At 41.5% G+C, this 22,219-nt stretch overlaps 1 protein-coding gene across 1 annotated transcript in view; it reads right to left on the reverse strand.

Annotated features, from left to right (window-relative positions):
* FNDC3B (fibronectin type III domain containing 3B) overlaps window positions 1-22,219 on the reverse strand; it is a 327,048-nt gene that overhangs the window by 25,436 nt on the left and 279,393 nt on the right. The window contains exon 23 of the mRNA XM_087725242.1: window positions 13,600-13,812. Coding sequence (XP_087581368.1) covers window positions 13,600-13,812 — 213 coding nt within the window. The remainder of the gene's footprint in view (window positions 1-13,599; window positions 13,813-22,219) is intronic.

The raw sequence follows: 22,219 nt of genomic DNA on the forward strand, positions 1-22,219 counted from the left end.
TTGCAGTATCCTTTCCCTGCCACGCCCACCAAGCCACACTACACCCACCAAGCCACACCCACAGAACTGGTGGTAAAAAAAATTGAATTTCACCATTGGATTTAAGGTATGTTTGCTGTTCTTCAAACAGTGGACAATTTGCTTATTTTTTATGGTGACATATTAATTTTAATTGTTTTAAATTGTTGGACTCTATTGTTGAATCTCTGTTTTGGGAGTCTTTAATGTAAAAAAGATTAGAAATTATATATAGATGCACAAATGCTCCTGATACTGTAATAGATTCTCTCATCTTTGTCACACTTTATGATCTTGGCCAACAAATCGTGTTGTTGTCCATAAAGAGTAGTAAAATGAATAATTTTTTTTCACAAGTAGATGTTTCCCGCAGCAAGATTTCCATGTACAATAATGCAATTTGGGCTTCTCTTTATTGCATTCTAATTGTGTTTTCAATTTGTTTTTATTATTGCTTGCATTCATTCAAGGAGATTCATTTATCTTGCCAAGTATACAATACAACGCTTATCTCCGTTCTTAAGACTTGCTTGAAGCGTTCAAAAGCATCTGTTTGATCATTGTTGAAAATATTATGTTCGCCTGTGGCTTAGCAATCTGTTATAGCAAATCTGGCCCAGCATGTTAATACTTACAATTTTGGAAGCCAGGTTTAATATCTGGAGGCAACGTGAATCCATGATATTCACATTACCACTAGATAATGTGGCTATCTGTAGGTTTCATGACTCTGGAAACAATGTTGGTGGAAAACAAAACTCATGGTAGGCCTATCTTCTCAAGCCCATGAGGCAGACCAGATTAAGTGAATAGACTCTACAGGAAGACTGTATTTTACTGAGATAAACTATAGTAACATAATTTTGAAAGCTGATCGTGTTTATTCTCCTCCCTCTTTGGAAAACACTTCTGCATTTTTGCACAAAGATGTTAAGATCAATGTAAGGGAGAAGTTTAATATATTGAAACGGACGTAAACTTAAGAAGTTGCGGAAAGAGATGAGTCATTGTTAAAATTTTAAAAACGTTCCCCAAATTCAAAGAGGAAAAGATCCAGGTACAAGATGTATCTGGCAACAAGAAGGATGTATGACAGCTGGATACCAATATCAAACAAGAAAGCATAACACAAATTACATTGTGAGACAAGAAACAAATGGATGGAAACTAGTCAAGGAGAGAAGCAACTTAGAACTGAGGAGAAACTTCCTGACAGTTAGAACAATTAATCAGTGGAACAGCTTGCCTCCAGAAGTTATGAATGCTCCAACACTGGAAGTTTTTAAGAAGATGTTGGATAACCATTTGTCTGGAATGGTATAGGGTCTCCTGCTTGAACAGGGGGTTAGAAGACTTCCAAGGTCCCTTTCAACTCTGTTATTCTGTGGCATTCTGAATTCTTTTACTTTTCTTCTAATTTCCACTTTCAATGTGCAAAAGTGGTCTATTCTGTTGCTCGTATGACCTTCGGTAATACACTTACTATTTCCAGATAAAAAATGAACTCAATCCATGTTTTCAGATTTGTAATAATTTCTTCCCCATGTATACCTAGGTGTAGACAGCGTTATATATTCAAAATAAACATTCTTCTAAACAGATAATCACAGTTATAATCCTAATTTATTTTTAATGGCCCAATTACTTTTTCTGTACTTCTTCCTCTCATTCTTGTCTATGTTTTCATGTCACATGCAGAATAATTTTTTAAATTCAGAATGTCATACAATATATCTCAAAAACTCATATTTGCTTCTTCTATTCACTAGTCTCTGAACAATAAACCTATGGATATCTAAATTTGTTTGCACCCACCAAAATGTCCATTCACAGGACCAACATTTTGAAATAGGCATGCTTTGTCGAGACAAGGCAAAATCAGATTTAACTTGCCATTCAGGAGAAGATTTTATTGGGTCATTTGAGAGCCAGTCATTAAGTCTCAGGTCAAACAGCTATTTTATTCTTTTCAAGAGGATAAAAGCAGAAAACCGAGAGTGAACAGCTCTGAGCTCTCAGGTAAAACACAAATAATAATACAGTAGGAGCAAATGTCAAGTCATTACTGAATCTCATCCCAATTCATGTCAAAAAAATACTGGTCAGTGAAAGCAATAACAAAAACTAAAATAATAAAAATGCCAACTAGATACATTGATTTAAAGACCATGATACTCCGGTAATACCCATCATGCCCTTCTACTGTACAACTCAATGCTAAGGAAGATGAAGCTTCATTCATATAACATCAGCCAAACTTTTATTACTCATGAAGGAAATGAGGTGAATGTCATCCCAATAACACATTATAAATGAAAAATCTGGGTTGTTTTTTTTTAAATCTAAAAGCAAAGCCTGGGATGAAAATACCATTTCTTGCTGAATAAAGTTGCTGGATGTTCAGGAAAATAGAATAACAGATTAAGAGAGTTGGAAGGGATCTTGGAGGTCTTCTGGTCCAACCCCCTGCTCTGGCACATGCACTCCATACCCACCCCAGCTTCACACATGGGAAAAATCCTCCTGGACCCACAGCTGACTTTTGAACACCACTTGTCAGCTGTGACCAGGGGGGCATTTGCCCAGGTTCGCCTGGTGCACCAGTTGCGTCCCTACCTGAACCGGGAGGCCCTCACAACAGTCACTCGTGCCCTTGTGACCTCAAGACTGGACTACTGCAACGTGCTCTACATGGGGCAGCCCTTGAAGAGCATTCGGAGACTTCAGCTTGTCCAGAATGCAGCCGTGTGAGCGATTGTGGGTGCACCTCGGTTCACCCACGTTACACCTATCCTCCGCGAGCTGCACTGGCTGCCTATTGGTCTTCGGATATGCTTCAAGGCGCTAGTCGTCACTTATAAAGACCTTCATGGTATTGGACCTGGGTACTTGAGAGACTGCCTGCTGCCGATCACCTCCAATAGACCGATTAGATCCCACAGATTAGGCCTCCTCCGTATTCCATCTGCTGGTCAATGCCGTCTGGCAACCACCCGGAGGAGGGCCTTCTCTGTGGCTTCTCTGGCCCTTTGGAATGAGCTCCCCGTGGAGATTCGAACCCTCACCACCCTCCAGGCCTTCCGCAAAGCCCTTAAAACCTGGCTATTCCGACAGGCCTGGGGCTAATGAGTCTTGTCCCCCCCTCAAATGGTATGGTTGTTGTGTGCTTTTAAACTATGGTATTGTTTTGTCTGTCTTTTTATTCCTTATTGTACCCTTCCCCTTTGACTTGGGTTGTGAGCCGCCCTGAGTCCTCTTCGGGGAAAAGGGCAGCATAGAAATTTAATAAATTCAATTCAATTCAATAACAACGCAAAATGTCATGTGATGCCACAAATTTGACACCCGTGCCCTATAGCATTTCAGACAAATGGTTGTCCAGTCTCTTCTTAGAATAAAATAGAGTTGGAAGGGACCTTGGAGGTCTTCTAGTCCAACCCCCTGCTTAGGCAGGAAACCCTCCACCACTTCAGACGAATGGTTATCCAACATCTTCTTAAAAACGTCCAGTGTTGGAGCATTCACAACTTCTGGAGGCAAGCTGTTATTTGTTCTAACTGTAAGGAAATTTCTTCTTAGTTCTAAGTTACTTCTCTCGGGAATAGAATCACGATTTCCTTTACCCGTGATGTACAAATTTTCATTCATTTATTTCCTTGGGAGGAAAGCTTCCTCCTCTACTACCCTGTTTCCCTGAAAATAAGTCCTCTCTGGAAAATAAGCCCAGTTGGGCTTCTGAGCGCATGTGTTAAAATAAACCCTCCCCTCCCAAATTGTAACACAGCAGCAGCCATGAGGTGACCACGCTCGCTGCCTCCTCCACCTCAAAAATAGTAAGACCTCCCCGAAAATAAGGCCAAGCCCTTATTTCAGGGGTCAAAACAAAATAAGACTGTGTCTTATTTTCGAGGAAACATGGTACCAATCTGGTTTTGCAGCAAATTCACTTAGATCTGAAGCGTTAAATAAATGAGAGCCAGTTAAAAACCATATGATACAAAGCCCAATCTGGCAGTGTCCAATGGTGTAAACAGGAATCAGAGCTTCGCTTTCCCTTCCTGGCTGCAAATGAAGCTATTTGTTTGTGGAAACAACCCAGGTGGGGAAATGAGAATGGGGCACATACCATTAATTTCCCTAGTGAGTTAAATTGATGACCTGGGGCTGTTTTCTCTGCAGCACAAACCATTGGAGCATTTTTAAATTGAGGTTAACCCATCTCAGCAAACAAAAGCTGCTAATATTTAAATGAAATTACCATTAGAGGAAAAGAGCTTCTTTTTAGATATTGGCCCAAGTTTCCTGTTCTTTTTAAAAAGGAACTTTAATAGCTTGGCCATTCTGCATATCAAACAGATTTATCAGTCTAGCCCTCCCTGTGTGTCAATCTAGAAATAAACAATGTAGTCCATAAATAAATAAGATATTCCAAGCAGTGCTGTAACAAAGAAAAAGGCATCTCATTCATCCGATGTTGTAGATGTGTGCACTTACCGATTGCCATAAATCTTTTATTGAAGGTTACACAAAGAGGGAAACTTGTTTACGCTAGAACAGTAAGATTTTTGCCAAGTGCTAATTATTTTCACAACATCATGAAGTCTATTCTCAGTCTGTACTATCTCAAAATAAGATTTACTGTGTAAATCTTATTTCCAAACATGCATCCATAATCAACATTTGACTGTCAGTAGGAAGCAATTTATTCCTGAGATTTTTAGAACTGAATGGTTATGCTCCAACGCACTCCTCTAAAAACTGTCCCAAAGGACCTTTTTCAAGAGGCAACTGGACTTTCTGGTTTTTTATTTCACTTCTCATCCAAAAAGCTTCTTCAGCTCCTATTGGAGGGTGGATTTGGGGAATGGAAGGATTTATACACCTTGCAGACAGCTGGTCATTTACATTCTTTTAGTGGGTCGTTAAGGTCACATGGAGGTTCATCTGTGTCATCACAGTTATTTGAGTGGTACAAGTGGGTGTGGAGCCTTCTTGGAACTGTTGAAAGGACTGTGTTGTAGACTGGAGATGGATGGTGTTGTATCCCTCCCCCTTTGTAGAGAGAGGGCTGTTCCGTTTTGACATAGATGGCCTCTTTAACCCCTCTTTCAAACCAGTGGTCCTCTCTGTCCACATTGTGGACTTTGTTGTCTTCAAAAGAATTGCCTTTGTCTTTTCAATGCAGCTGAACTGCTGAATGCCTCTTGATAAAAGCACCTTTGGGACAACCATGACCTGGATGTCTGAGAATCTCCATAGACACCTCTTAAAATGCTTCCAAGAGTCCACACCCACATCCAAGAACAATTTTACAGAATGACATATGCTTGGAAAAAACCTAGTGGTAGAAAACAGGATGACCTCTTGCATCCCTTACAGATAGCCAAAAAGAAAGCCTTTTACGACCAAGTAGTAAAGGGAATAAAGGTCGGGTTGTGTTCAACTCTAGAGCACCATGCTCATCTCCATTTCTTAGCTGAGGAAGCCAGCATTTTTTGAAGACAATTCCATGATCATATGGCCAGCATGACTATATGCCGAGTCGTACGGAATGCTGTTACCAGCCCAATGAAGTGGTACCTATTTGTCTACTTGCATTTGTATACTTTGAGCAGGGGCAAATCAAGTAATACCAATGGAAAAATCTAACCATGTGAAACACTTTCTTGGCAACTAACATACCACAGATTTCATAATTGGCAAGAGAAGCTTGCAACTAATGTGTAATTGTAGCAATGCTGGGAGTCCATGTGTTCCTCAATTTACAACCATTTGTTCAGCAACCCAGGATCTCTCCCACCCCTTGAGGTACCCCATGCTAGGTGCATAATGACTAGGGGGACAGTCAGGTGTGCATGGTTGCCTTGCTTAATGACAGCAACAATGGTTGTAATTCCGAGCTCATTTGTGATCCTAAGTCAACAACTACGTGTACTTTAATGCTAAATTTAATATTAACAAAATAAATCTTAGTTTTAGCTAGAAATGCAAGAAACTGCCTTGAATCAATTCAGGATCATCTGTTTTAGTCCTGTCCTGAACTGCCCTGATTCATTTCTCTAAACCAGCCCTTTTCTACTTGGATATCCCTCCAAAAAAATGACATTTCTTTCCCAGAATTCTCAGCAGTTCACACACTAGGGAGATTGGGAGTTGAACTTCATGTATCTTTAGGGATGTCAAACTTGCAGCATCACATTATCATCATGACTTTTTCCCCCTTCGCTAAATCAGGAGTGTGTGTGCTGTGGCACACAAGTGGCCAGCAAAGCTGGCAGCAGATTCCAGCAATGAGGAGATTGGGGAGGAACATGGGCCAGTCCTGGAGTCTGGGGAAGGCTCTGATGAGGGCTCTCTGTTGGAGGCAGAGAGGGGGCCAGTGCCGTATGCCAGTTATCAGATGCTTTCAGAGTCAGACATCAGTGGGGCAGAAGAAAAGCTGGAGCCTGTTCCCAGTGTACACATGAACAGAATTGCCAGACAAAGGGAACAGCTAAAGAACAGGGGTCGACTTGGGAGTAAGGCCACAGGTGGATGATGAATGGCCCCTCCCAGAGGAAATCAAAGAGGAGCGAAAGGGGAGTGGAGTTTGCAGGAGACAATTAGTTTGCTTAATTGGTTCATGACTCTCCGAGTATCCTTGCCAAGTTTTGCAGATAAGGACCTGGCAGCTCTCCAAGCCAGATAAGGACTATGACTGTAAATCCTCCCTTGAAAGACTTTGCTGGATGTGAATGAGCAGAATTAACAGTAAATTAATAAAAGGGGTTTTTGTCAGGACAAGGAGTTTGCTTCATGCTCTTGGGAAGCCTAGGTTAGAACAGGGTGGGCATGGCCAGTGCATGACACATCTGGCCTGGGGGCCGTGATTTTGACACCCCTGATGTATCTGGAGAGTTGGAGAAGGTTGATTTCAGACTGTACATATTAACGACTGAAGCTGTGGGAGGCTAATCTGTGCGGAATACATTTTCTAATAAACTAAAATATATGTAAAATGTATTTTAAAAATAAAATGTGCTTTTCTAACCCTTTGCGAAGCTTACCCTTTTATTAGTCAGTAAACTAGAGACAATTTCACAGGCAAATTCTAAAGGAAACTTTGACAGCAGTTAGCAGACAAACATGTAATTAGCACACCAGTTAATTGGATTACTATAGCACTGGTTCTTGGAAACACCTACAAGCTTCCTAGAAAAGCTATGATTGTTGAAGAGTTTAAACTAATTATCACCATCAGAAATTAAAGTGTTGATGCAACTATGTTAATTTGTTTGACTTGCTTTTTTTAAAAAGACGACCTTACACTCTGGATTTATTTTTACTTTGTGTTAACATAAATGCGGGTACAATCACCTGGTAATCACCCACACTCATTTTCTTTAAAAAAAAAAAAAAATCACCAGCATTCCAATTTCCACAGAAACCAACACAAGCTTGAAAATACTCTAAATTGGTCTTCTTGGTGGGAATTTTGGCAGCATACCAAGAACGGTTATGTGTAGCTGTTCAGTTCCAAAGAGGGAAAAGTTGTTTTCCAGGTGTGATGAAGTACACCTGTTGGCACCTCTTTGGAGAAGCTACATTTTCTAGAGTTTGTGTGGTAGCTGTGGAATTCCCAGAATAATACCATATTTTTTGGAGTATAAGACGCACCGGAGTATAGGCGCACCAATATTTTAAAGAGGCAAATTAAAAAATTTTTTTTTGCACTCTGCAGACCTCCCCAAAATGGCCCATTTTTTGCAAAAACAGCTCTGTTTTTTTTTTTTTTTAAAAAAGGGCCTGAATAGCTTTTAGGAGGCTTGTAGAGTGCTCTGGGGGGGGGGGGGTGTGAACAAAAAAGGGGCCATTTTTGCAAAAATGGGGGCATTTTTTTTTCAAAAAACCAGCATGAATAGCCTTTAGACTGCTCCTGGGGGCTGAGGGGGGCAAAATTGAGCAAAAAATGGCCCGTTTTTTGCTCATTTCTGCCCTCCCCAGCCCCTAGGAACACTCTGAAAGCCTTCTAAAAGCTATGCACCGCCATTTTGGTGAAGGAGGCGGGGTTTTGGGAGGCAAAAAAATGCTGTCTTCAGTATATAAGACACACCCAGATTTTCAGCCTCTTTTTTGAGGAAAAAAAGGTGCGTCTTATACTCTGGAAAATACGGTAGATATTTTGGGATTATAATATCTCTTGTGGGGATGTGGTGATTGGATATGGTTCCTCATATACCCTGGACCCATGATGTAAAGAAATAAGCAATACCCTGAATTGGGCCCAAAGGTCCAATTCAGCTTTTGCTTTTGCCTTTTTTCAAGAAGCAAATGGAACTTCTGTTTTTTCTCTCACTGGCTCTGAAGAAGCTTCTTGGATGAGAAGCAAAACATCTTCAAAGAAAAACCAGAAAGTCCAGTTGTCTCTTGAAAAAGCACCTTTGGTCTTGGTGACTGAGAATCTCCATAGACACTTGAATTGGATCCAGAAGCAAACGTAACAACCAGTGCAGTTCACTTAACAGCAAATACATGTGTCACTTGAGGGGCCACCACAACTTGTAGCACGACAAAACTGCGCTCGACTAAAGCACGCCCGATTAAACCGCGTCGCTGACTTCATCAGCAGGGCGACAACAGCGAGCATGGAGAAAGAAGGGCGCTTTAAATAGCGCTTTGAAAGCAAGCCGATTCAAGTTAAGGTAAGGGTTAGGTTTAGGGTTAGGTTTAGGGTTAGGTTTAGGGTTAGGTTTAGGGTTAGGTTAAGGGTTAGGGTTAGGTTTAGGGTTAGGTTGAGGGTTAGGTTTAGGGGGGTTAGGGTTAGGTTTAGGGGTTAATTTTAGGTTTAGCGTTTACAGCATGCTTTTTTCTCCGCGCTGTTGTCGCGCTGTGATGACGTCAGCTACGCGGTTTTGTCGAGCGCGCTTTAGTCGAACGTGGTTTTGTGGTGGAACCACCACAACTATCTATATCACTGTGTTTTGTATTTGCTTCCAAATACTCTTCAAGGATAGCCCCATGCACAGTGTGTTGCAGTAATCCAAGGAAGAGATGACCGGTGCATCATTGACACAAAAAACTATAGCCCCCTTGCTTGCTAATAAACTTCCTTTAAATGTCTTTGGGAAGATGTAATATAACAGGTTTATTGTGGTTTTTTTCAATAGCATTTCTATTTTCATGGCTGGAGGTGCTGATCTTGAGAAATATATCTTGGATAAATAATTATATTTGTATTTATTAAATTAGTTTTCCACACATCTCATCTTCCCAGGGTGAAAAGGTGTACCTAATGTTTTTGCTCATGAACCAGGCAGATAATTTTGAAAGTCATTCCTTCTCAGCTCACTTTCCTGTTGAGAATTTAACATGATTTTAATATGCAGCGTATTGAGGAAGCATTTCAGTATATCAGAAAGGAATGAGATTCACAGCAAGATTCAGAAGATTGTTTAAGAATGTAGTTAATGGTTTAAACCAAATCTGGAGGCAAGTTTTAGTCCTGTGGCAGAGATTTCTCTGAAATTAAATTAAAAAGTTTGTTCCAGCTAGGCTAAAAATTTCCAGAAGATGCGATCAACCAGAACAGAAAAGTACAGGCATCAATCCAGACTATAAAAATACAGAATGTATGACTAGCTGATGGCCCGGAATTGCCCAGGAATTTATTTATAGGGGGAAATGCCAGGACCAAATGCAATTTCTAATGTTGGATTTTCCCCCTTACCAGAGGGAGCCCCCTTGTGGAGTACTGTGAAGCTGTTACCATGGCAACTCCACTGCACTGTACAGTAGAAGCCATGTAAAGGCACAACAGGCTACATCTTAACAGAACACACATCCTGAGGGGTGTTAGGGGTGTCTTACCCCCACATTATCTGTGTATCAAGCTTGATTGAAATTGCTCCAGGCGTTCCAGAGTTATGCTGGAACACACACACACATACACACAGCAAGAGAGCCATGTGTGTGTGTCTGTGTGCGTGATGTCAAAGCACCTGGTATGCCCAAATATGGGAAGGAGCATACTGTTTCCCTTTTGCTTTTCAGCTCCACCCTAGGAGCCTTCCAGGCAGGAAACCATTTTTGTGTTGCATTATATATATATTAATAGAAGGCAGCTAGAAGAGAGAGGAAAATCTAACTGATGCCATCAATCGATGATCAGCTGGACTGTTTGCAACCCAGATATAATAGCCCAAAGGGAAATTGAGGTTTAATGGGCCAAAGGACCACTTAGCATAAGGCTGACTCATATGCTCATTGTAATTTGAAAGCAATATTTCAATCTTTATCATGTATATCTAGCACGCAAGCCACTTGTTTTATTACAAATACTGAAGAACTGTGAGTGATAAGAGTGTCTAACAAATAAAAGGATATTGAATAAATTTCTTCCTCAAATGGAACTCCAGTCTCTGTTATGCAAAATGATTAATTGCCAATCACAATGCAACAGAGACAACTACTTTGGCTGCTAATACCGATATTAAAATTAGTACAGCAAGAGACCTACTGATCATTGGATTATTGTATTTGCTAAGAATTACAATTATATTTACTAGCAGTTTAGCATACAGCAAGTAAAGCCAGCTAACCAGAGAGAGAAGATCATTTCATTTCAGTTATTCAGTTATTATTAATGCTACGACCACATATCTTCCAGACATGGCCCTGCATTAAGGAGGTGTTTTATTTGTCTCTATTTTCCAACAGTTTTTAAAATTGACTGGGTATCTCTTGGGAGTTCTTGAAAAGGAAAACAAAAACAGTTTACTGCTGCTGAATTTGGATGGGCTGTTGTGGCGTAACAGGCAACTGTATTAATTTAATTTCAAAACAAATTTGCTTTCTTACATTTAGCATTTCCCTTCAATTTAATTCTGTCTCATTCAGTTCTACTCCTTTGATATTGTGGTCCTCAACCTTCTGGCCGCCAGGGACTGGTTCAGTGGAAGGTAGTTTTTCCACGGACCAGGGGAGTGTAGTTTTGGGTGCCAGGGTGCTACGTGTGTACAGATGGGGCTTCACTCACTTGAACAGACCAGTTTCCTGATGGATAATGGACCAGTGCTGATCTGTGGACCGGGTCTGCTAAATTCTTCCTGGATAAATCCATTACTACTTTCTTCAAGTTGATCATCATCATCATCATCGTCTTTTAATGACCCCACAATCCCTTGTGGGGTGGAGTCCGGGCAACTGAATGGAGCTGAGTGTTTACTGGCCAGATGCCCTTCCTGTTGCCAATGCGGAGTGATATTCAGCAGGCATGAGCTCAACGTGTCCAGAGAGAAATATTTGCCTGTCAGGGGTGGGCTTCAAAATTTTTAGCAAGGGGTTCTCTGCCCGGTTGCTGGGTGGGCATGGTCATGGTGGACATGGTCTGGTCGGCCTTCTGCACCACGGGAGGGGGGGGGGCAAGAGGCTTTCCTTGAGCCTCCAGGAGAGCGGAAACGGCCTCCCCAGGTTCTGGAGGCCCTCTGGAGTTCCTCCCGAATTTCTGTTAGGCCATTTTTCGCGATCTCTGAGCCTCTGTGTACGCCCTGCACTTACTTGCATCCAAAATGGGCCGCATGGAGACTGCGATGAGGTGCAAGGTGGTCGGGGCCAGCCAGGAGTGGGATTTGTGGGTTCTCTGAACTGCATAGAATCTTAGCTAGAGGTTCTCCCGAACCCCTGTGAACCTCCAGCACAGCCCATCCCTGCTGCCTTTACCTAGGATTGAACTCATAGTCTCCTGATTGTGAGGCGACAGCTCCACCTCTAAGCCACCATATCACTCACTTTCTTCAAGTTGATGCTCTCCAAATATTCTTACTTCAACTTCCATTGTACCAAACAGTGTGCCCATACCTGTTGAGAATTTGGGAATTGGTTTCCCAATTGGCTTAGTGGATCTTGGTCCCATCAATTTATTCAAATTATGAAATTAATTGTTCCCTATCTTTCCAGAATGATTTTCCATAAAGCTAGTGAAGAGAACAAATGAACACTACAGGAACAATTGAGATACACAGCTTCTTAATCCCTCGGAGAACATTTAGAAGATGAACCATGACCCACAACCTGGTCTTAGAATATAGAGAGAACATCAAGAGCCATTCAAACACTGTCTTTGTCAGAGTTTGTTGCAGAAATCACACCCAGAAAGCCCACCCAGATACTGTCACTGATTCGTCAGGATTCATTAACTTCTTTATATACATAACAACACAAGAGTAAATGTGCAATACCAATAGTGGATTCTCCAATGCGGTAGTAGTTACAGGCAAAACACAGGCAGAGTAAAGATTGGTTTCAGTTCAGAGCTTAATACAGCTAAGCCACACCCAGACATCTTACTTAAGTTTCTGTTTCCAAACAGCCCTCATTGGCTGACTTAGTTGCTATGCCTATTCATTGGCTGACCTTGTTAGCATGTCCTATTCCAGCCAGTCCCCAATGGCTGACCTGTTGCTATGTCCTATTCCAGTTCATGAATATTATGACAGTCTTCTGTCAGATAGGGCAAGAAACCCACCATCTATTATGTGCTGATTCCCTGATCAATCAACTAGAAAGATCCCCTAACTCTCACTACCTAAAATAAATACATTTCACACACACTGTATTTACCCCCCTCCCCAGTATATGTTGTGTGCATTCAGTGTGCATTGCTTTTTTTTTTAAAAAAAATGAGCAATTGCTGTAAGCACAGCTTTCTGACCACCTGTTGCTTTTAAAAACTTAGGCAGGTTGTGATGGCGTTCAGCCAAGTTTGCAACCTGGTGCTTTCCCAATAGTTGTAACCATGGTTACCTGTACATTATGTGTGAGTATTGGGGGGGGGGGGAGGAAAACCGAATTCTGAATAAGGGATGCAGACAAGGCCTAGAAAGAGAATGTTTAACTTCTATTGGGTAGGAGGGCTACTTTCAACCAGGAAGCAAGAGAACATCAGTCTTCCTGTTGTCCCAAAGGAGCTTTTTTCAGGAGGCAACTGGACTTTCTGGTTTTTTTCTTTTCTTTGAAGACATTTCGCTTCCCAACCAAGAAGCTTCTTCAGCTCTGACTGGATGGTGGGGAACGAAAGGATTTATATTCCTTGCAGACAGCTGGTCCTTTGCATTGTTTTAGAGAGTCACCGAGGCCACCTGGAGGTTTACCTGTGTCATCAGAGTCACTTGAGTGATGCAAATGGGTGTGGAGCCTTCTTGGAACTGTTGAAAGGATTGTGTTGTAGACTGGAGATAGATGATATCTCTCCCCACCATCTGCAGTTATGTTACTAACTTAACACCTGCAGGGCTTCACTTAACAACCGTCGTGAGTAATGGGGCAAAAATTCACTCGGCAACTGTCTCGCTTAGCAACTACATTTTTGGACTCAATTATGGTCGTACGTTGAGGACTACCTGCATTAACAACACTGGGTGTCCTCATCTCCAACTTATTCTCTCACTGCCAAGTGTCAGCGGAAAGAATTTAATGACACAAGACCAACCAGCTTACTCATGAAGATACTCATAGCCTTTCCTACAACCAGAACTAAGCCAAGCCCGTTTGGGCTGATTCTCGTTTATAGATGGACTGTGCTATCTGAGCTACATGCTTTCTTACCTCTTGTTCTTGTCCTCTATTTGTAAGAGATAGACCATGTCGTCAGTCGTGTGCTGTCTGGAGCTGCTCTCCCCCCATTTCAATTTCAGGCTTTGGGGACCCGCTGCAGTACATTCTAGCCGAGGGGGTAAAGGTGGCAACGACCGGGTCTTTGCTGCAATGAAGTGGCTAAAAGGCCCAGCTCCAACCTCATTGACGGCCTGAATCCGGATCCTGTCATTGAAAGAGACACAGAAAGAACAGAAGGTTAAAATGGACAGAATAGAAGTTATAGATACATTTCAGGCTTCCATATCACTGCTACTCTACAGTTATTTTGGTGACACCATGGCATGTTAAGGAAGCTGCTACAGATAGGCTCTCAGCTTCTCTTAGATGGCAGACCAACACAGCTCCCTGTTCTGACCTAGGCTTCCTGATAAAGCATAAATCACATGCTTAGTCCCCCAAATCCTCTTTTATTTAAATGGCTGTGAATTATGGACATTCACAGCCCGTAATGATTCACAAACAGTCTGTGAGGAGTCCGACAGATGTATGCCAGTCTTTCAGGGTAATCTGATAAGCACCCATCTTTATCTCCCTTGAAACACTGCCAGAGACCTAATTGCCAATTAGTTTTGCAAGGCCAAGTGGAGCACAGAGTCAAACGGAGCTTCTCAGATTTTTAACCAACCAGAATGAACAAAATTGCTTCCTGCAAAGGCTCATGTCCATTTGCTCCTCTTTTATGTCTTATGGGAGGGGGCCAATCATCTCCAAGCCTTACTCCCAAGTCGCCCCTTTTGTCTTAACTGTTCTTGCCTTCTGGCAGCTCTGCCCATGTGCACACTGGGAACAGGCTCACACTGTCTGCCTTGCTGATGTCAGACTCCAGAGGTTCTGGAGGCAGCACATCACTACCAGATGGCCTTGGCCCCCTCTCTGCCTCTGACACAGAGCCCTCATCAGAGCCTTCCCCAGACTCCAGAATTGGCCCATGTTCCTCCCCAACCTCCTCACTGTCCGACTCTGCTGCCAACTCCGCAGGCCAGTAGTGGACTACAACAGTGGTGGGTTCTGGATCCCGTTGCAATCGGTACGGTTTCAACGTGGCCCGGCGTCCTCCACATGAATGCGCTCAGCATGCGTGCTTGCCTCTTACCGTCCAGTGATGCCTCTGTGACACTCCAGCTGTTTGGCGGAGTGTTGCACAGGGGCTGTGCACATGTGCGTAAGCCCCAAAGAGTTTAAAGACAGGTACGGCGTGCGGGCGTGCGGGCCCTCCGGAGCACCGTACCGGAACGGTACCCGGTGCTCCAGGCAGGCTCCGGTATGCCTGTACTGGGATGTATGGCCTGCAACCCACCACTGGACTATAACACTCCTATTCTCCCAGATTTTACCTAAATTATGACTGCTATAGCAACAGCACTAGCACTTAGACTTATATACCACTTCACAGTGCTTTACAGACCTTTCTAAGTGCTTTTACAGAGTCAGTATATTTCCCCCAACAATCTGGGTCCTCATTTTACCGATCTCGGAAAGATGGAAGGCTGAGTCAACCTTGAGCCAGTGAGAACTGAACTCCTGGAGTGAGCAGTGAGTTAGCCATGCAGTACTGTATTCTAACCACTACCTCACCACGGCTCTTATAACTGGAAGAAACAAATGATAAAAAAATAAAGAACTGCAACTAGCTTTCAAGCAGATCTTACTAGCAAGTGACTATGGGATCATAAAAAATGCCTATTACAATGTTCCCTAACTCAAAAACAAAAAATCTGATATTATGCTTGGATATTCTGCAGTAACACCTCTCTCCCTCCCCCAACCTCCCCAACACTGGCAGACAGCCTAATATTTATACCCTTTTATACCCTAGGAGCCAAGGTGGCGCAGTGGTTAAATGCAGCACTGCAGGCTACTGCTAGATCAGCAGGTCAGCGGTTCAAATCTCACCGGCTCAGGGTTGACTCAGCCTTCCATCCTTCCGAGGTGGGTAAAATGAGGACCCAGATTGTTGGGGGCAATATGCTGACTCTCTGTAAACCGCTTAGAGAGGCCTGAAAGGCCTATGAAGCGGTATATAAGTCTACTGCTATTGCTATTGCTATTTTTGGTTATATAAAGTTTTCTGATTTGCAAGCAGCTATAAAGACAAAGCAGGCTATTGAATTATACCTATATGTATCTAAAAAGGATAACCCTGAATGCGTCATTCTGGTCTTTTCAACCTGGTCCCTGAAATCATATCTATTTCATTTTTATTATAATTAGTGAACATAAAACAACCGCCTTAAGTTACAGGTAACTATTTGGAATCAAACCAAAAAGAAAATCCTTCTTTCTTGGAGCAAATACTTTATGTCAAAAGCAGTGGTGGGATTCAATGTTTTCTCCTACTGGTTTTGTGGAAGTGGCTTGGTGAGCACGGCATGGCTTGGTGGGCGTGGCTTGATGGGCATGGCTGGGGAAGGATACTGCAAAATCCCCATTCCCTCCCAATCAGCTGGGACTCGGGAGGCACAGAATAGATGGGGGCGGGGCCTGTCAGTGGTGGTATTTATCAGTTCTCAGAACTACTCAAAATTTCCGCTACCGATTCTCCACAACTGATCAGAACATGCTGGTCAAAAGTATACTAGGAACACTCAGGCCACTGCTTAAAAACAGTTGGTGTGATTTGAAATTATTCTATTTTTAGGTGGAACTCCGTGGTCCAATTTTTCACATAGAAAATGTACCAGGACAATAGGACAAAAATAGCTAAGAGCCGCACTTGGATGGAAATTACTCTGCCAATTAATGTAACATTTCTGTAAAATTAGCCTGAAAATTATTCTTTAGATCCACAAAAAGCAGCATCAGAAAAGTTGAAGTCTATTGCTATAAATCAGCCTGCTGGCTGATTTACATAATGTACAGATTGAACACCCCGATACCCTAAATAATACTTTGATATATTATTCTTATTTCTTGATTCTACTCTCATGCAAAACTTGCCTGCCTGCCTCTCTTTATTAACATTCATTAATATTCACTATGGTGTTTCTTTGACATTTGTGCAAGAAGATTCTTTGGTCATTAGATCTAACTCAGAATATGGATCGGGAAGAGACAAGAACACAAGAAATGAATCGACAAGGCTTACAGTTTACAGAAGGGAATTTCCTATTCCTTAAAAACTTTCCTTCTACCTTTTTATGTTGGATAAAAGCTCAGCAAGTGCAACTTTTTCGAAAACTACAGTAAACAACATTTTAAAATAATGGATCTGATGCTAGCTTTTAAAGACATTCAAAGTTATTTGAGCATACACTTCTATGTAGCCGACAAATGGCAGTGGAAATCAACAGGTGACTATTATCTGCTATAGTTTTAAATGCATGCATGTAAACAGCATCAATTCACCAGAGATCCTTCAAGAGACAGGATAGCTTTTCATTTTTACTAATGGATGGTAAGAAAAATTTAGACCAATGCCTTCTCCGTTGACATTTACATTCTGTGATGATAATCTTTCCAACTGTTCTGCTCAGATTCTAAGGAAGAATCCTGATGTTATCAATTCTCAATATCACTCTCACAAATGTGTGTACGCTCTATAGCAGGGATGTCAAACTGGTGGCCCACGGGACAGAGGGGTCACATGCAGGCCATGCCCAACCAAACTTCATAAAGGGGAACAATGTCGCGAAACATTACATAATGGCAAAGTGACAGGTGAGTTTGATACCCGGGCTTTATAGTATTGACACTGCCAGCAATTCATTGCATAAAGATACAGTTGCTAAAAACAAATATATACAAAGAGTATGTGTGTGTGTGTGTCTGTGTGTGTGTGTGTTTGTGTGTGTGTCTACATAAATGAAACAAACAAAACTGGGATCATGGGATCACCTTTTGTAACCTGACAAGCAAAGTTCAATGGGAAAGTCAGATTCACTTAAGAATTGTGTTACTAACTTAACAATTGGAGTGATTTGCTTAATAACTATGACAAGAAAGGTTGTAAAATGGGGGAGGAATTCACTTAATGTCTGTCTCACTTAGCAACAGAAATTTGGGGCTCAATTGTGGTCGTACGTTGAGGACTATTTGTATTCACATAAATATGCGAATGTGTGTGTGTGTGTATACACACACATACATGCACACACACACAGAAACACACTTGTGTGTCTGTAGGTGTGGGGGTACACACATACACGTACTACATATTACTGTATGGATGTCAATTTGGATAGTCTGTTGTGTGTTTTCCTGCTCTCAGTTAACAAGAATTTTCAGCTTTTCTGAAGTATAAAATTTAGAAAGATTCAGTCAGGAACACAGAATATTCTGCATATAGTTCTTTTAACCAGAAACTGATCTATTTTATAGGTATGACAGCAACTGCTACTTAAGAGTTGACTTTTCGCCCTTGTAAATAGTACGAGGAAATGACCTTCAGACAAGGAACAAAAGTCACAGACAGGACAACAGTCATATACAAGAAATTATAGAAGGAGACGGATATGTTTGTGTAGTTTTCTGGAGACTAAAATGAGAGGAAGGGAGAAATGCGTTCATGCAACCTTACAATAAAGGGTTGTTATTATTATTGATGGTTGTGCTTCTTGCCTGGATTATCTGAAAAGGGTATCAACCCAAACACATTTGCTCAGCCAAAAGCAGCTGAACAGTTCCTCCAACACATTGCATAGAAGGAAGTCTGAAAACTTAACTAGTTCTGATATCATGTATTGCTGTAAAGGTAAAGGTTCCCCTCGCACATATGTGCTAGTCGTTCCCAACTCTAGGGGGCGGTGCTCATCTCTGTTTCAAAGCCGAAGAGCCAGCACTATCCAAAGATGTCTCCGTGGTCATGGGGCCAACACGACTAAACGCCAAAGGCGCACAGAACGCTGTTACCTTCCCACCAAAAGTGGTTCCTATTTTTCTTACTTGCATTTTTTACGTGCTTTTGAACTGGTAGGTTGGCAGAAGCTGGGACAAGTAACCAGAGCTCACTCCATTGCATGGTGCTAAGGATTCGAACAGCTGAACTGCCAACCTTCTGATCGACAAGCTCAGTGTCTTAGCCACTGAGCCACCACTTCCCTCTTACATTGCATAGTAGGAAGTCTGAAAACCATACCAGCTCTGATGTATCGCTGATTAATAGCCTAATTAGATTTTCCATCCTTTTAGAAAACAAAGCATCACCTCCTAGGAAGCAGCAGCCAAAGCATTCTGTTCCATGCTCCTTGGTGCTGACAAGGTCACACAACTGTCCTTAGTCATTGTTTGTGAAACATTAATTGAACATCCTAATGGTTCTTCAGAAAGGCTGCCATAAATTCAGAGGACTTATCCATTCATAAGCTATGCAAAATTCCCTGACAGGTGTAATGGGAAAAGGTTGGTTGCGTTGAAAAGTCATCAGGACAAATTAAAAGTCAAAAGCAGCTTTGTACAAATGGGGCCAAATTTTTGAGATTTCACTTTCCAGAAATAAATAAGAACCTTTTTAAAAACAACACCACTTAAAGGGAAGTTTCATTTCTTTTACAGTGGCCGTGTTTTGCCTTTTAAATTTTCCTTGCAATGTTTGTTTTATAATAATTGCTGTGGTGGTTCTTATGTGTAAGAGAACTGGGGTGACAGAATGAGTGCATCATTAGTGCATCATTAGTGCATCATTTGTGCATCAGTGCAAAAACAGTAAATACCTATCAAGTTAAGTAAAAAATACAAGAGTGGCATAATTCATATAAGTTATCGCATTTATTTTATTTCTTCCTCCAAGCCTTGAGCATTAATGTTGCACTTCGAACATATTAGGGCTGATGAAGAGAACAGTTATCACTGATACCCTTTCAAACTATTCCCAGCAGATTATCTGATTATGTCAAATAATTTATTAAGTCAAAAGGGGAAGTTGCCTTTTCTTCTTCCCATTTCACAATAAAAACCAGCTTGTAGCTGAAGATTACATTCATTCCCCTTACAAAAGGGGTGTCAAACTCGATTTCATTGAGGACTGCATCAGGGTTGTGTTTGACAACTGGAGGGTCAGGATGGGTGTTGCCCGGGTGGGCATGGCCAGCATGATGTCATTCATGTTGGGGGTGGGGTTTCTTGTGGCAGCCCGAGTGCTCTGCCAGCGAAAACGGGCTCCTGAGCTCCATTTCTGGCTGCGACAGCCTCTTGTAATTCTCTGCCAGTGAAAACAGAAGTCGAGGAGAGGGGGGGAGAATGAGTGGCCTTTGCGAGCTCCGTTTTCAGCTGGAATGGCATCCTGCAATCATTTGCCAGCAAAAACTGAGCTTGCAAGGTCCTTTACTGTTTCCAAGGAGGCCCCGTGGCCCAGATCTAAGCACCCCATGGGCCGGATCAGGCCCATGGGCCTTGAGTTTGATACCCCTATCTTACAAGATAGATGCAACTGAATTACTTCCCCTAACAAGCAGGAATCAGAAAGTATAGAATGGTATATTTAAATTGAAACTAGGTTTAAGATTCAGTATGACATAAAATACGAATGGTCCTGTTCAACTCTAAACACCTGCTTTTCGTTGGATTTCTGGACCAGTGTTAGCCTCAGCAACTTTCAGATGTGTGCACTTTAACTCCCCAGCCAGAAATCTTAAGAGTTGAAATTTCACCCATCTTAAAAGTTTCTGAGTTTGAGAAACACTATTCTTAACAGTCTCTGGAAACACCAAAGAACAGAAAAAGTCATGTTTAGAGATAACAAGATGCCCAATCTTAAATAGAAGGCTAATGTTTATGTTTATTAAGATGATTTTATTTGGGTTGCAAAATCTTCAGAACCACTAAGTGGCAGTATAAAAAAAACCTTAACTCCTTGCTCCCATCTAGTGGTCATGTGGATTTATCAGAATAACAAGACTTGGAAGGGGCCTTCCAGGATTATTGTAAGCCAGATATAGTATCCTTTCTCATGTTATTGACATATCTTTCTAGGATTTAAGCAGATATCGTTAGATCAGTGGTGGGTTTCAAATTTTTTTAGAACCTCTTCTGTAGGTGCGGCCTGCTTTGTGGGAGTGGCTTGCCAGCCATGTGACCAGGTGGGAGTGGCTTGCCAGCCATGTGACTGGGTGGGCATGGCCAACTTGTAAAATGTGGTGAAATTCACTTAACAACGCTCTTGCTTAGCAACCAAAATGTTGGCTCAGAAACTCCGGCATTTGAAGCATGCAAGTCTTAAAGCTGTCAAGTTACAAGACCCTTGCACCGCTAACCCTTTAGAAAAAAAAAACCCCAGGGGTGTTCAAACTTGACAGCTTTAAGACTTGTGGACTTCAACTCCCAGAATTCCTCCTCTCGCTCTTCATCTTGATGATGTGCGGATGGGCGGGGGAAGGGAGCTGGAACTGGTTCTAAACAGCACTGTAGATTTGTGGAACCTCTTCTATAGAAGAGGTTAGAACTGGCAGGAACCCACCCCTGCTTTAGATGTATGAAAAATGTACAGTCTTACTGGGTTATGCTCTAGTTTTGATGATCTTGTGATCCCATCTGGAAAGCAATGGAATTGGATGAAAGAGAAAAATATTCATATCCCAGTGCACTTAAAATGTAATGTTGGGAAAATATTATTTCTCAATATTATTACTTCCAAGTTTCCAAGCTCATCTTATTGGACTTATATTTGATTCAACCTGATAAATTTCTTAGACTTTAATTAACAATACTTATAACAATAACTAACAACAGAATAACACATTTTTTGCTTTCTGCTGCTATTAGCAATAATTTGAATTGAGACCCTATTACAATGCTGTCTGAAAAGAAAATGACTTTGAGTTACTTTGGATGTTTAGAGTTATATTTGCTCGCTGAACCTCAATCTACATTAATTCTTAAATTAATTTCTCAGAAGTCAAAAGAAAAAAAGAATTATAAGTTCAGTTATTTATCTCCACAGGCCCATTAACAGAATTAATATGCACATTTAATAATTACTACCCAGGATCTAAAAAAAATGACTACATTATATTACTGATTATGCTCATCATTCTGGTTTAGAAACCTTTAATGGTTTTGTGTTATTTCTAACACATATTCTAATTAGTTTAATGTTTAGTAATGCATTAAATGCAAAGTAAAAATTGAGCATTGTTTGCAGATATCCTCAATCATCTTATGAGCTCAAAACACAGAGGAAAAAAAGTAACTATGGAGGTTTTGAATGAAAAGCACCAACAGCTTTATTCTATGGGATGAGATGGTTGTTTCTACTTAGCAGAATTATTATTATTTTCTGCAGCCTAAGCAAAAACGGCATCAGTCATATGCTAGAAGCAACAGAAGTCCACTGTTCCTCATGGCAGAAACTGAAGCTGTTGGAGTCAAGGGTGAAAAGATTAAAAGCATCTACAAGGAGGCAAACAACAGCATGTGATGAGGTCATCATGCAAATCCCATAATATACATTTACACCAGCTGTGAAAGCAACACCCCTGGAGATGATCTCACCGTGTGTGTGAAGTTCATTGAGATCACAGCAGTGTGCTGTTGGAGGTCTATCTTTCAAAGGTGAAAGAATAGGAAAAGAGAGAGTTTTCTCTCTCTGCTTAGTAATGCTAGGTATGAGAGCCAGTTTGGTCTAGTGGTTAAGGCA

The sequence above is a fragment of the Thamnophis sirtalis genome, unplaced genomic scaffold (genome assembly GCF_051295495.1).
Source record: "Thamnophis sirtalis isolate CommonGarterSnake01/CBP01778 unplaced genomic scaffold, rThaSir2_p1.2 scaffold_11, whole genome shotgun sequence".
Classification (NCBI taxonomy): domain Eukaryota; kingdom Metazoa; phylum Chordata; class Lepidosauria; order Squamata; family Natricidae; genus Thamnophis; species Thamnophis sirtalis.